The sequence below is a fragment of the Mauremys reevesii genome, linkage group 1 (assembly GCF_016161935.1).
Source record: "Mauremys reevesii isolate NIE-2019 linkage group 1, ASM1616193v1, whole genome shotgun sequence".
Taxonomy (NCBI): Eukaryota; Metazoa; Chordata; order Testudines; family Geoemydidae; genus Mauremys; species Mauremys reevesii.
This window is the reverse complement of record NC_052623.1, coordinates 27,388,335-27,404,889: the sequence shown is the minus strand read 5'-3', so window position 1 is coordinate 27,404,889 and position 16,555 is coordinate 27,388,335. Positions and strand designations below refer to the sequence as shown.

The window sequence follows — 16,555 nt, the reverse complement described above, 5'->3', positions numbered from 1 at the left end:
CTCTCTCCACTGTGAAAACTGACCGTTTCCTATCTTTTAACGGGTTCTGATCCATGAGAACCTTCTCTCTTATTAATTAACCGAAGGTTAACAGTTAACCTAAGCTTTCAAATCTGTTTTATTTCTGATTTTTTTTATTTGTGTTTAAATAATTTGGACCGTAATCTTTTTTTAGGGCATGATCATTTTAAGATCAAGATAGCAAATTGCCAAAGCCAGTTGGTACACACTTAACAGAGAAATTGGATTTATATTGAGTACCTTTAATTCTTTTGAGCACTCAGTAGTTAAATCTTTTATGCACCTTTGGGTTAGCATTCCTGTGCCTTTTTTAAAAAAGGCACAATTTTTTCTGCAACAGGAAAATTTAGAGGAGTTTTGACCTTTAAAACTATAGATGCTATCCTGAAAACCTTCCATACTTGGAATTTGCATTGCATTCAATAGGAGTTTCTCACACATAGGGTTTGAAGGATCAGTCTCAAAGCAGCTATTCTTCTGTGCCATTAATATCCCTGTTTGCAGTTGAGGTGTAATGGCTTTATTCCCTTTATATACTGTAGTTTTGTGCAACACTTGATTCAGTCTTCCATATTTTTAACCAATGTTTTGTTGGACTCCTTACACCCTCCCCCCTTGGTGTAAATGTGTAATCTGATCTTCAGTGGAAGCCTCAAATTTAAGGCCTGTTTTATGTGTTTTATCATTTTAAGGCTTTGATGAATTAGGTGGACTCCTAAAACCAACAGTGACCTCTCAAAACCAGAATCTTCTGGTTGCCAAGCTGCCACCTAACAAGTTAGTATCAGATGATCTGGATTCATCCTTAGCCAACCTCGTAGGCAGTAAGTATTTGTTGGAAATCTTAAGATAAGTGTGTGTGTAATTGTATAAAATGAACAGGCTATTTCAGTAATTTTTTTCCCCCATTTTGTGGCAGATTTGGGCATTGGAAATGGAACTACTAAAAAGTGAGTGTTTGTTTTTAATCAAACTTGGAAAATTTCTTGGATTTTTAACGGCTTATTCTTGATAGTATTTAGCACTTCATGTTCATAACCACTTTGTGCATACTAATCTTTACAGCATCTCTGAGGAAATCTGTATTATCTCCATTTTACAGAGGAGGAAACTGAAACCTAGGTGAAGTGACTTGACCCACAGCTACTTGTGGGGTGGGATCAGGGCAGCAGCAGCAACAACGCTCGGATTAGAGTTTAGGTCTAAATCCTGTTGCTGTTACTGTGTTAATTGGTCTGGACCCTGATGCCTGTTGCTCTTATTTAGTGAATAAACTTCATAAAATACGTAGTTTATTGGTCATTCAGTATGTTTTTTTAGTATTACAATGCATGCCTACAATAACTAGCAGCTCCTTAACAGACCTCAACACGTCCCATTTCCAAACACCTGAAATAAATTTAGCTGTGTGTAGTATCCCATGAAGTTTAAGAAATCTGGGGTGTGATGGGCCAGTAGGAGGAAAGTGAACTCCTGATCCAGAATAATTGTGATCAGCTTTGATGTTGTATTTAACATCAAGCACAATTAGCCTCAGCAACTCCAGCACCACTGCAAAGAACAGAATCCTGTCAATCCAGTTAGGGCTTCTGTGGGGTAATCTGTACACAAACACTGTTCTAGCCTTGAAACCATCCAGGAATTTGTACACATTTGCTCCTGCCCACGTTATAATTTGACCTGCAGAAATGGAACTAATAGTATTACACTGCATCTAGGCTAAGAAAAGTAGTTGAGTTTAGGTCAATCTTAGCAAGCTTCTGTTAGCTGAATCTGATGTATGTTTTCTCTAGTCCAGACCAGGTTTACTGTGACTGTACAACTTGATTTGGTGACTAGGCTCTTAAGGAGTTAGTACTAAGCTCTTAAGGGGTCAGTATTAATGTAGATATTCACCTTGTGGAAAGACCGAGCTTATTTGACTAATGTACTATATGTAAGGATGGTGCAAAGAAAATCTGTTTTCTAACATTTTTTAAACATTTATTTGAAGTGATGTCAATTGGACTCAGCCAGGCGAAAAGAAATTAACTGGTGGTTCCAACTGGCAGCCCAAGGTTGCACCCACAACTGCATGGAATGCTCCAACAATTGTAAGTGAATGAAGATTCTGAAGTAGTGAATCTATGTAACTTAAAATATAGGCAAACATGCAATATAAAGATGTGGAGATGATGAGTAATTACAGTGGATAGGTTATGAAGATTATTTGAATAATAAATGGTCAGGTTGAGAATGTATATTGATATAGTAAAAGTAACTGGATGGCCAACTTCATTTAGATTATTTCCCCTTTATCAGATATGCTATTTCATTGCATATGACTAAGGCTAAGATTTAGCCATGGGTAATTTTACTAAAAGTCATGGACAGGTCACAGGCAATTAAAAAAAAAAATAAAAATTCACAGCCCTGTGACCTATCCATGACTTGTACTGTATACTCCTGACTAAATCTTGGGTATTCTGGGGGGCTCCAGGAGCACAACTGGAGGGGTGAGGGGGTCGCCTGCTGGTATGGAGGGGAGGTGGGGCACCCCCTGCTCTGAAGTGGGGGCTCCAGGGTACCCATTGGTACTGGGACGGGCCTTGGAGACCCCATGCTTGCTCCAGGGGCGACAGTCTGGGACTGCTGCTGGGGGCGGGGGGGGGGTGGCCCAGGGCCACCCAAGATGCTCCAGCGGCTCTGGAGTCAGTTGTACATGCTGACTGTCTTCCATGACCTCCGTGGCAGACTTACATGTGACTTATTCTGTAACGCGAGCGTGAATTTATACTGTAAACTAAAAGTATTGCTAGGGCAGAAACTTAGGTTGTAGAGCATCAAACCCTTAGTAATTATTTGAGTAGGGTAACTTGACCTTTTGGAAATAATGGTGATGGTTGGGGCTACTCTTCATTCTGAATGCTGTTTGGAAGTGTGGAAATATACTTGCTCTTGAAATATAATACTGTGTGGTGAAGCTGTATGTCATTGGTTTTAAACCTGTTCAAATGGCAGCATGGACCCCACTGAAAATCTTAGACCAGTCTGCAGACCGCTAGGTTGAAAACCACTGTTCTGTGGTAACCACTACCTTTCATGGACCCCTTAGCCTGGGGCTCCACGGACTGTCTAAGAACCAGTGCTGTATGTCACAACACTGAGCCTGCTCTGTGACTTGAGGCAGGAAGTAGTGCATCTTCTGCGACCCAAGGGTGTGGGAAGTGATGTTACAGGGATAGGTGCCTTAGAAATGTGTACAACTAGTACAGTCACACTCTGAAGTGTGTGCTTGCTTTTAATACATCTCCACTTAACACCTTCAGTGACCAATCTGATTTTTCTCTAGTTTACAACTCCATTACAGATGGCATGTATTGTGGATCACGTGTTTTTACCAAAGTGGTTTGTTCTCCCATCCATTAATGTATGTGTTGAGAGAGGGAGGAAAGGATATACTTGAGCAGCTCCCAGTTATGCTGGTGGGACCTACGTGTGTAAATTCTACTCTCCCTTTTACCACAAACTGGAGAATAGTATACAAGCATAGTAAACATAACAAAACAAGTGTTTTGAGCTATTATATCAAATGGTATTAAACAATTTTGTGATTTAACAATGAAACACATGATTTGTTACAGATTTGGAAAGAGAAACAATCTCTCTCTTCAGGTCATCTACCTGCTCTCATTTTGGGTGGCAGCTGCCAACTCAGATCTTGTATGCAGGTGAAAGTGGTTGTGGATATTACAGTTTCTGTAGTACTCACCTACTATCTGAATGACTTGCTAGCAGTTGGATATTTCTCATGTGCTTGAAAATACTTAATTGTTGTCATAGCACAATATACAATATCTTTATATCTTGTAACATATCATTCCATTTCTAACCAGTTTTTATTAATATTTGAAGACACTGTCAAGGCATCTTGTTTTATACAAAATCTTTTGCTCACTATTAAATTGTTTGAAAAAACTTAGGAGGAAATTGGTTTGTTCATCAAATTCTTCTCCACTTTGTCCATTAGTCTATTTATTGTAGTGCTGTGCTGCTGCTTGATAAACTTTTGAAAACTAGAAAGAATATGTTTTTGGAAAATAAGTGCACACACAAATAAATGGATTATACAAACAGGTATGAAACCCATCAACCTTGCCAGTGTCACTTAAAAGATTTATTCAATTACTTGAATTACAAGAGTTTTTATTTTAGGGCAGACATTAAGTATACTTGTGAACTAAAATGCTATCTGTGTATATTCTGTTGTGTAAGTACTTGTTTCTAATCCAGTATTATTGCATTATGTAATTGTTCTCCCCGGGAAATACAGAATGGCATGCATTTTCCACAATACGTAAGTGAAAAAAAAAAACCAACAGCCTTTTTGCAATCAATTGGCATGCTATATTAACCACTGCTGTAGCAGAATCTCATAACCTTCCTGCTATTACACATTTCTCATATTAAGATCTTTGGTGTGCAGAAGATTTGAGCTTTTCTTAGCATATACAAATCTCATGGGTGTTCTGCAGGCTCTTGACTCGAATGATAGCATGGGAAATACTGAGATTTTTTTTTCCTTGCTTAAAACTATGTCATTTGCTGCCAGATAGCTGGGTCTGTGTCTGTGCTGCCTTTAATGCATCTGGTAAAGTTTGAAGATAAGTTGTGTGTGTTTGAATAATTGCATGAAATCTCACAGGCTTCTGTTACAATTGGCACTTTATTCACTTTTATTGTAGATCTTGTTTTCAAGTAGGGAGAGACCAATATGTCATTTATGTTCAAATAAACTAAGAGAAAATCCCAGCTCATGATTAAGTTTATAAAGGGCAAGCCATAACTTGTGCATTGTTTTCTTGGAGGAATGCAGTCTTACTCACAGATCATCTTTTTGTATTTCAACAATATTGGTCTTTCCCTGTATTCAGTTTTCATTATGGGATAATTTTAACAGTGGAGGATGTAAAGTTTGTACTGGAGCACTCATATATATGCACAGAGAGAGAGGAGAGAGAGCATTTGTGTGTATATGTATGTGTACACATACATATAATGTGAATGATTTAAAGAATGTTCAAAGCTTTTTGAACTGAATAATATTTAGATAGTTACTGTACAATCTGGGTAATTCTTTAAACACTGAAACTTGTTCTAATAGCTACTAGAATGCTAATTACCATTAGCTAGTGCATATTAAAGAGCAGCTGATACCTCAAAAAATTAATGTTCTATTCAGAAATAGTCCTCCTTGTATCACACTTCTGGGGTTGGGTTGTGAGGGTGAAATTACCTGCCTGTGGAATATTGTTCCCTACAACATATCTTTCGCCAGTGTAGTTCTGAATGACACAAGTAACAATTATTCCACCACTTTCCTTGAGAATCTCTTCCCAAATAAAATCTTTGTAATATAAGAGACATGCATGAAAGCATGATCTTGGAGTTTGTCTGGTTCAGTCTTCTGTAGTGTCATGAATTATAATTTCCACAGCGAAGAACTGGGATGTCACAAGCAGAGCATTATTAATTGCAAATGAGGGATTAACAGGAGGTGGAGCAGATCAAGTTCCCTAGATATCACAGTCTATTGGTACTTGATAAGTACTCAACTAGATAATGTTCTTAGACAAAGTTCTTGTCTCCGTGCAAAAGTCTGCCCTAATAAATAGGGTCAGGAACATGGGAAAGTGGAAAGACAAAGGAAGGAATATATAAGTATGCAGAATTGCTTTTAAACAGAATATATCTTTTGCTGCCTCCTGCTTTCTAAGAGGTATCAGAGGGTTTTTATATATGCATTGCATTTTTTAAACAGTAGGGGATATATGATCAGTTTACTGTTGACAGAGATAAAGCCTAGAGCAGGGATGCCAGTCTCATTCTTCCACTTCACAATAGCTGTCATGTAATGTTAATTTATATAGACTGAATGGTATTGGTAGTGATTTACCATGTTTTAATGCATTGTAATAACTAGGGTATTCCTAACAATTGAAAAGAAACTCATTTTAGAGTAGCAGATCAATGTTCTGTACCCACTTGTAAATACTGTGGGACAGTGTCTGCACTGGGATTTTAGGGCTACCTCTTATCATTGCTCTAGCACAAGTGCAACTCCACCAGTGACCAGCATTGAACTGTGTTACCATGTCACCTAGACCTACTATGAATTGGGTTAGACAGCAAGCTGGTAAAACACTGAAAGCCAGCCAACATTAGAACTCCCACTGCTAGGACTGGCGCAGCTGTATCAGTGCTAAGGTAATGGATACCCTCCCTAAAATCTTTAGTGTGTATGTAGCCTAGTTTGGAAAGAGAGAACTTCTGATGTTTTTACTATAACGGCAGTAACTTGGCCTTTATATTTGGTTCCATTTTTAGAATTACCTGGGCACAGTTACTTCAGTAAAATAAGTAGTAAGTTTTATACTTCATAGGATTCAGGCAGTATTCACTTTTGTCATATAATCATATTGATTTTATTTGTGGATACTATATGTAAATATTTCCTGCATTTCCTATTAAGTACAAAACATACATATTTAGATCTCTATACATTCTTTGGACTGAAGACTCAGATATCTCTAGGTGGATCTTTAGATTACTGTGAGTCAAAACCCTAACAGATTTGCTCTTGTCTGTAATTTATACATATGTCAAGTCTTTCTAGAAACCTTGAGCATAAGTATTGCAATTGATCTGAAATCAGATCAACTTTAACAGAAACCTACAAATGCTAATAGGTGTCAGTTGATCTTTTTTTGCTATATTAGTAACATGCTGTCTAGTCAGTGCTCCGTTTGACACTTAAAGGCAATGTATTATCTTGTATGCAACTCAGTCAGTCTTCCATGCAGTTCAGTGTTATCTCTTTTCTATGTTAGGCACCACCTGTAATGGCCTATCCTGCTACAACACCAACAGGAATGATGGGATATGGAATGGTTAGTGAAATTTCCTGTTACTTAATTTGCCATAAATATGGTTTACTTGTTACTTTTATTATGAGGTAGCTGCAAACATAAAGCATTCTAGGAGCAATATGTCACTTGGCCTAAACGTGTTAAGTAGGTTTAATATCAGTTCCTCTTGTTTGTTCTTCGCTGAATCACTCAATCCCATTTTTCTGCACAAAAATAAACTATGGCTCTTAAACCTCATCTCTACCCTTTTCTTCTTCACCTAGCCCCTGGATGACTTATTCCATGCATTTAGTGTGTATTGAATGAAGTAGTCACCAAGCTCCTTGTTCATCTTCCATTAGTTACTAAATTCTCCCTCAGGTTTTCATCTTTCCATAACTCCGAGAACTCCTCTTTAGCGTCTCCCCTTTTTTAATGTCCTTACTGAGGCAGAAGAGTTTTATTGGATGACTATTAAGGAAATACTTAAAGCTATATTTCAGGAGACTCAACATCATGAAGAAAGAAAACTCATGTTGTTGTATATTGGTCAGATCTTTGTCTCTAGAACTTCAAATCTGAAGTAGCAACACAAATATATAGAAATCTCGCTCTTCACCCACCATGTTATGTTAGACTGATTTGCCATATAATTAATGGTACAAGAAAATCTAATGGTGAAAACATCACAGTAAGTTTACCGACCCTTAACACGGATGCATCCCTTTTTTGCACTATGCTAGGAGCATTGCTATCACAGTAAGTACTGCCTTGAAAAAACTGTAAAAGGTGGAGACTTCCAACTGTCCAGTTAATCCAGATATGAATGAGACAATTCTGTGTAGATTTTAAGAGGAATGAGTACCACATTACTTAATAAGGAAAGAGTTATATGCACCTGGGCCTGCTCCTGAATGGAGGGAGAAACATCTAAAAATAATTCTTCTGCTAAATAATTGAAAAATCTTTCTCACAGTTGTTTTACTAATTAATTAGTGACTATATTTACAAAAATGCTATTGTTAATTCAGGTTTAAAGTTTGCTTAGATAATTAACCATTCCTTCTGAATTTAATTTCCTCTGAACCCTACCAAAAGGCACCTGCCACCACAGTAGCTAAGTACCAAACACAGAAGGAAGGGTTGCACAAAAAATCCTGTATAGGAGCCTACACTCCACCACTTTATCCAGCTGTTATTACTTGTTTAAAGCTTCCATCACCTCAGCATGATGATGTGTTCTGGAGGCCTCATAATTGAAGGATGGGCTATGTGCAATAGGAGGTTTCCTACTGTGTTCTGAAAACAGTCCAGATTTGTTCAGGATTGCCACAGCTGGGGATCTTTTTCCAAGAATGATGCCCCTGTTAAACATCCATTAGTGGGTAATTGCTATTGTAAACAAATTAACTAGGATAGAACTTTGCTGCATTTTGAGGTTAATAGTACCAGGTTTTTCCACTAAACAGTGGCTGAACTGTGGGTGTTTACATTATAGTTAGGTCAATATGCTTAAAAAGAGAACAAAATTGATCCACATATTTTTATTGTCATGACTGAGTGAAATGCAAAAACACCCAACATTGCTGTGGGGAAAATAAAATTAGAATTAATTATAAAAAAAAGAAAAAAGAAAAGGTGTTACCACATGTGAGAGTCTTACATCTGAACTCTAACCTGACAATATCTCCTTCAGAAAACCTAGACTTCTCGGTCAGACAAATTGGGAATTAACTCATTATCTTGATTGTATATATGTATTTCATCAGTTCTTGAAAGTGCAAAACGGCCACAACAATGGCATGTTTAAATACCCATGTGGTGTAAGGTGACTTCTGCTTTCTAGTACCTCCAACATAATGCAGAGGGGAGAACTGTCAAAATCTCAGTGTTTGTGGTGCTAACACAATTTCTTCATATATTATAAACAGCTGCTTCGATGCCCCAAACGTTTTGGGGGAAGATTACATAGAAACAGCTTCAGCATCTATGCTGCAATGTTCATTTTTAGGGACCCTCAATTTATAGTCCAGTTTCAGAAGTCCTTTCCGGTTTTATCAGACCAAATGCGAAGAGTCACTCTTCACCCCACCCCGACCCTCCACCCCCAGTGTGTTTAACTGTGTTTTGTAATTCTATGCTGTTCTGGATTTTTTTTAGCCAACACAGATGGGAGGTGTACCAGTAATGACACAACCAACTTTAATATACAGCCAACCTATCATGAGACCACCAAACCCTTTTGGCCCTGTTTCAGGAGCACAGGTGAGTATAAATCCAAAATATTTGTTTACATGATCCTGGAAATTGGTTGATAGCCAGGCCACAAATAGTTTGGTGTCTTATTTACACCCTCACTGTTTGTTGTAATGATGGTTTTGTCCTTTAGTGTAGTGGCATGTGGAGTCCATTTCCATTGTGCTATATAGAAAAGGGATTGCTTCTCAGCTGCTTATTCAAACTTCGTGTCAACAAATTCCTGTTTTGCAAAAGTAAAGTAAAAGGATGGCATTCTCAAGGGTCAGTTCCCTGGAGGAGGTGGTGATTGATGTCTGTCTTCCCTTTTCTTTAGATGAATGGTGATAGTAACTATTTTTAGTCTTACTTTTATGCATCCCCTTTAATCACTAAGCTTGTGTTCCACTGTGTGTCACCCTCATGTTATTCATTGCAGCTTCTCCTGGACACACATCATTATGCAAACATGTTTCAAGCCAGACTCCTGAATTGCACTCCAGTGCTACCTCTTGTACTCTTAAACTCATACTTTTCACAAGTAAAATAACCCAAGGCTGATATAGCATAAGCCCTTTTATTATAGCAGTGTGTGTCAAAATTGCAGGTAATTCCAGAGGTCAAATTTGGGCACCTAATATAGGCTTTGCAAATCTGTGAAAGATTTCAGCATCTTGTGACACAGTGTAGTCCTGACTTACTGAACTCTAGGAACCGCATTCTCCCCAGGCCTGCCAGAGATTATACTGACCCCTTTTCTGAGTGTGCTGAATGTACTCACTCGCCTGTGTTAACTGCAGAGTTTAAAGCTGGCCAGCACCTCTAAACCAGTCTTGGGCTCAGAGAACTAATGTGCAGATTTTTAAAGCCTGGATGGATCCGCAGTTCTGCTAAATGTCGTGTCTTTCCAAGTTTTTTTGTGTCCCCTATCACCCATGGGGGATAGATTCATGTTATATTGTATGTACGTACATAAAGGATACCTACTTTGTGTTGGCAGTTTAAAAATAAATACAAAATCTTTACTTTCAATTTTGAGTAATGGATTGTACCAGATAGGGATAGTGTCTGATTAATCTGTCACACACTGCCTGCTTCTGTACTCCAGTGTAGACATCTGAGTGAAAAGGAAGCCAGTATATTATCCCCTTCAGTATTCATATTAGCTTGTCCGATGGAAGCCTTGCTTTGAAAAGTGAGTACAGGCAAATAAGTATTGGAGTTGGGTTAGACACCCTTTTTTTCTCCTGATCTATGCCACTTCTGTAGTTTAGTCCAGAGCACGTTTCCATCTCATAAGAAATCTCATCCAAGTTAAGATAGAATTTTGAATGAGAGGCTCTGAGGGAAAAGTTTTCCTGTGCTCTTGTTCCAACCTTTGAGAGGACTCTAAAACAAGAGAGGTTGCTTTGGGGAAATCATGTCCACCTCCATAATATTAGAGGACATCTAAATTTAGGGATGTCTGATCTTCACAGACAATGTTTTATACTTTGTTAGAGTTTTTTTGGTTAACAAAGCTAGCTTTTTTCTTTTTATCTGAAGTAGTAGTGATCGGGGGGTGGCAGGGGCTATAGCATACTCCTTTTGCTGCAGAGAACTTTGCCTTTTTACCATTGATCATGATGGGCCACTTAAATATAGATGTACTGTATTATGTAACATGGGGTAATATGTGTTGCCACATACAGAGAAATACGTGTGTGTAAATAAAATGTGCCTATACACAAAGTATCCATATTTTTAAATTACAGCTATTAGATGTCTGTCTGCCACTGTTAATATTGCTGTTGGTAGTGACTCTACTTGGTTCCCTTGCTCTTTGTGTTTAGGAACGCTGCAGCAGCAGTGCTCATCAAGGAGAAGGGCCTCATCATATTGCAGTGCTTTGCCCCTCATCCTAGGTTGATCAGAGTAGCTATGTTCACATTCAGCCTCACCTCTTTGAAGTGGGGACTTGAGGTAAAAGAAGGCCTGATGATCTGGGAGGGACATTGTCAGATAGAAATGTGGTTTTCAGTCTGAAGAAATGTTTTCCCTTTCGTTATTTCTTTTGGGCATATAACAGCCCTCTGTGTATAATCACTATCATAGTTCTCCCGTCTAGTCAGTCAGCATCTCTATGGATCTTTTATGCAGCATTAAGGATGGAAAGAGATGTTTTTTAAATAGGAAAATGTGGCTATCAGTGCGCCTCAAAGATAGGTGTACTTCATTTTCTACTTCACTAAATTTCAAATAGACTATCCTTTTAAAAGCAGAAGCAAACTTTATTTCTTGCACATTTATTCTGTCACTTGAATGAATTCAGTTCTAGAGTAAACGTGTTTAGATTTATTGTGAACTGTTAAAAGTGCAACCCACCCATTCCCACCGACATTGCAGGTCTTGGGGCTGGATTGAGACCCCCCGACTGCCATAAAGCAGGGGGAGGGGGGAATGAGAGAATGCAGTTGCAAGTGGGCAGTGTGCTTAATCTGGTGATGTGTAGGTTTCCTTTAACCCTCACACAGCTATTTCTGTATTGGGGTCTTGGAGACTCACAGTATGTCAGAATTGGGGGAAAAAACACATGGATGCATTTAAAACTGACTTTTTTTTATAACCAGTGAACTATAAAACTATGAACAAGTTAAAACTTCGATTGATTAAGCAGCACACTGCACAGCGTTTATGTTGGGTTTAACTGACCCCAGGATGTTTTTTACATTGCATTTTTTGTGTGTTTTTCAGTGTCCTCTGGAACAGATGTAACAACTTACTCGTTTTTTCAGACTCTGGGTCTGTGACCAGCACACTAGACACTTGTTCCCTAGAGCCCTGAGGCAAGGCTGCAGTGATTCTCTCCTGCACCAGGGTCTTCACCATTTCTATACCCAGGTCCCTGGGAAACAGCCGGGTCTTACTCAAAGATTTGTTATGCCACGTGTGATTCAGCAGAATCCAAACTATATGTGCATTCAGACATGCAATGTGCATGTGCAATGCAATGGTGAATCTTTGTCCCAGCAACAGCATCTGCCAAATGTGGGTTTGCCAAAAAATGTATTGACAATTGTGGCTTCAACAGAAAACTCATCCTAGCAAGCATAGGTGTCTCAGAAAATCAGTTTGATGGTCTCTTCTGGAGACTATTGTGATAATACGTGATAATATGTGAGGCAGATGTTATCTGTGTTATTGCAAATCCCTAAGACCCTTTTGTTTTGAAAAACAAAAACCACTGAAACTATGGGAAAAACAGTGCTGAAAGATTCATGTACTCATATCATAACTGCTGCATCAAAATAAAAACAATCTGATGCTGGAATACCTGCATAATTAATTTGAGGTCTAACTGACCCCAATAACTTTTTGAGTGACATTTTTTGCTATGCTAAAACCACAACAGATATACAGACAAAACCAGTGCTAACAGTTGTTCTCATCATGCTCTGAGAATACTTAAAGAAAGGGCACTGGTTTGCTTATCTTGTTTTACTTAAATTTTTGTACGTTTGGAATCTAAGAGATCCCCAAAGACCTTGGAAGTGTAGTACTTTCATTTTCCCCAGTGGTTAACATTGAAGGGTCTAACTGACCCCATTACCTTTTTAGTGACTTTCTTTTTTTCAAAAACCACAGTAAGGTAGGATGATAAAACCAATGCAGAAAGATTGACCTCACTCTAGTTTGAGAATACGTAATGTGTGAAGAGGCACAGGTTTGGCATGAACATTTTTATTTACATTTTTGTGTTGGGGTCATATGGACAAAACATTAGGAGTTGCAGTTCCTTCAGAAACTATTGATTTTACTGGAAACACATCCTTTTGTTAGGCATTTACTGTGCAACTAAGGAGAGTTTGACACTGGCCCAGTCACATCTGTTTGCAGTTGCTGAGTTTTAAATAAGTCTGAGATCAATAAAATCTTAGAAGGAAAGTGGGAGCCTCTTCACCATGCTAAATAGGGACAGTGTTGGCTGTAGATATTTAAATAATTCCTGAGTTTGACTATAATAGTCTGTTACACTAGAAAGATTATATATTTAGAGTTTCAATGATCATTTCTATATTTGGGCTTAGTTTTCATAAGATCCTTTTTTGGTGATATATTGGTAGTGGTTTTGTTAGCTGAGCTGCACAATTGGATTGCTCTGAAGTGAGGCGTATTGCTTGTTAACAATTTATTATGTTGCAAAATAAGCTGTTTGATTCATACTAGGCCACAGTCAGTGCCATGAAGGTGATACCCACTGCTTTTGGTCACAAGATGTATTAGACAAATACCTTGAACACTTTGCTCCCTGCTTTCCCTGTCCATTTGTATGTTCATTCTTCACAACCTTTTATCCTTTCCTCCATTCCTCTTCCCTTAAAACACACTAATTCAAATATCTATTTTGGCTTTTACTTTCTATACAGCACTTGGAAAACCGCTTCAAAGTAGTCACCATAAGGCCACTCATTAATCAATTGTTTGGGCAATATGCCTATCTAATTATTGGCCCATTAACAAAAATATTTCAGTTTTTAATTAGATAATAGTACTGATCTTATCATTAGATGAAATAGCAACCAAGCAAGATGTTAGGGTTTAGAATTATTTGTTCTTAAAAGTGCCTTCCATGGGGGGAGGGGGGACCTATTCTCCCCAAAATACTTTTTCCCCCAGTTTACTTTAGAAAATTATAATTTATATTCCCTGAAAGATTCTGGTGACTGGAGAAGTGAAGGAAGTCTGACATCAGTCAAAACAATGTAAGCTGAGTAATTAAGCAAGAAAGTAATTTTTACTTAGACTGTTTTTAGACTGTTTTATTTGTTGTTTTTATACCTATGAAACTTCATTGCCTAATGAATACATTGGAGCCAAGATATCTTGGTTAAAGATTGAACTCCGCTTCTCTTGAAGTAAGGGGTGATAAGATTCACTACACAGTATTCTAGCAAAACCCGAGAAGACCAGACTTGATATTCCTGTTGCCTATAAGAAAAGCAGAAGAATAAAATGGGAAAGATTTTTGTTTTTATTTAAACCTTTCAGATCGCCTTTATTCTTCAAAAGGTAGTAAAAAGGCACAAGCCAAGCCTGACTTCTTAAAAAATCTGTGCATGTCACTTTAAATAACCAAGTAGTGTATATGATGGTATAAACTGTCATTTCAGTACAAAACATTGCGGAATCAGCATTGTAATCTTCCATGTAATGTGCCACCACACTGCTCAGAAAACCTTCTGCAGCACAAAAAAAACCCCACACAAGAGCCTGATTGTGTTCGTGTCTCCTTAGTATCAGACTACTGTGTATTTGCCAGGAGTCAAGATAGTGCATTTGCAGTAACTTGGATAACTCCAACATACACAACATATAACTATAAAAAGGGATGCAGATAGGTCCATCTGAGTCTTAGTAGAAACATGAAAGGTCTGCTTCAGCTACAGTTAGGTAGCAAAACCCATCAGATATTTAAATGGCATTGCACTGTCCCCAGCTAGGCTGTTGGGTTTTTTTTTATAGTAGAGTGCTTTTTTAAATTCCAAGTACCAACTGCACTTCACTTGTCTCTGGCCACTTCCATCAAAGTTGCTGCCAGTAAAAATCCTAGAAATTAGACATGATGCATACCAATGCCCTGGAGGTCAGTGCAACCAATATATATTGACCATCTAACTAGGTCTGGTAAAATGTAATATTTGGGGACTTAAGTGATTTGCATAGAAACTAATTAAACTGGACAAGATTTAGAGTTAGTTTCTTTGCCCTTTAAACCAGTGTTTCTCAAATATGACCTTCAAGCATTAAATATTATTTAAAGAAAAATCCCCCACTCCCTGCACACCTTTACTTTTCAAAGCCAAGTATTCTGTCAAGCTCTCAAGCACACAGATATAATATATGCTTGTTACATTGATATTCTTTTAACTCAATTTTATAGTAAATGCGGGGGGAGGAGGCTTGAACATTTTTTACTTCAAATAATGATTTGCCATTTTGAAACAGTTGAGAAGCACTAAAAGGAGATGCTAGTCACAGTTGAGGACTGAGTTACACACAGCAGTTCAAGAAGTTGCTGTAGTTGTGCCCATTAATAGTAACACAATTTAAGTTCAACACTTTTAGAGGAGCAAAGGTACCAGGAAACTTACATGGTGTTGGTACTTTGCCTCTATGGACAGAGAATAAGAATCATCAATTTTCCTGATGATAAAAGTTAAACAGCAGGATGCCTCAAGGTTCTGTGTTAGGATTGGAGTACATTGTGTAGTACATTTTACAATGAAAAGAGAGTGAACGGTATGGTGGCAAAACTTGCAGATGACACAATTTAATTGAGTAAAGACTGACAAAAACAGTAACATCAGAAAGGCAAAGAGGTTTTTAAGGTCAGGCTTGACAAAGGCCTGGCTGGGATGATTTAGTTGTGGATTTGTCCTGCTTTGAGCAGGGGCTTGGACTAGATGACCTCCTGAGGTCCCCTCCAACCCTGATATTCTATGAGTCTAAGCAAATGGACAAAACAATGGCAGATGAAACTCAGTGTTGACAAATGCAAAGTTATTCACATAGGAATAGTGTGAACTACATATGCCTAACTGGTTTCTAAATTAGCTTTGAAACTTGGGGAAAAGATCTGGGTATCATTGTGGACAGTTTAGTGAAGACATGTGCAGCAATGGTCAAAAAAGCCAACAGTATCAGGATACATTAAACAGTGGGATGGAAGATGATGTGGAAAATATTACATCATTGTGTAAATCAATGGTATTCTCTTAGCTGGACTTACTATGTTCAGTTCTGGTCAGCCCATTCCAAAAAGGATATTGCAGTAATGGAGGTGGGGTGGGGAGCATACGGAGATGGGCAATAAGAATTAGACATGGAAACACTCAGAGTAACAGAGTGAAAAAATTCATTGTTTAGAGCTGAAGAGGGGGCATGATAATTAAACAAAATAATGGATCAGACAGAGAAGGGAGATCAGGACTGCTGTTCACCCTTTCTCATAATCAAGCACAAGGGAACATTCAATGAAATTGAAAGGTGACAGATTTAAAACCATAAAAGCAAAATGCATTCTGGCAATGTACAGCTAACCTGTGGAACTCATTGCCATGAGATCACTGTCAAAAGTTTAGCAGGATTAAAAAAAGGAGTAGACTTTAGTATGGTAACAAGAATATCCAGAATTCTAATAGTAAAGATTTTAAGAAGCCCAAGAGTTTTGGAAGAGACATAAACCAACTTCTAGTAGTGGGGTTCAGGAAACAACTCTTTGTGGGCAAGTTATTCCACAACTGCCTTCTTTCATGGTTTTTTGCATCTTACTCTGCAACAGTTGGTACTGACCACTACCAGAGACAGGATTCTGGGCTCGGTGGACCACTGGTCTGATCTAGTGTGGCATTTCCCATCTTCCTATGTTGTAA

General features: G+C 38.1%; 1 protein-coding gene across 8 annotated transcripts in view; it reads left to right on the top strand.

Moving 5' to 3' along the window:
* PICALM (phosphatidylinositol binding clathrin assembly protein) overlaps nucleotides 1-16,555 on the top strand; it is a 128,459-nt gene that overhangs the window by 100,092 nt on the left and 11,812 nt on the right. For 5 of the 8 annotated variants that reach the window (XM_039511694.1, XM_039511679.1, XM_039511671.1 and 2 more), the window contains 6 exons: nucleotides 714-845; nucleotides 941-971; nucleotides 2,015-2,114; nucleotides 4,334-4,357; nucleotides 6,891-6,950; nucleotides 9,069-9,173. In XM_039511694.1, the coding sequence (XP_039367628.1) occupies nucleotides 714-845; nucleotides 941-971; nucleotides 2,015-2,114; nucleotides 4,334-4,357; nucleotides 6,891-6,950; nucleotides 9,069-9,173 (452 nt within the window). The remainder of the gene's footprint in view (nucleotides 1-713; nucleotides 846-940; nucleotides 972-2,014; nucleotides 2,115-4,333; nucleotides 4,358-6,890; nucleotides 6,951-9,068; nucleotides 9,174-16,555) is intronic. The other 3 variants (XM_039511712.1, XM_039511686.1, XM_039511654.1) reach the window with 1 other exon arrangement.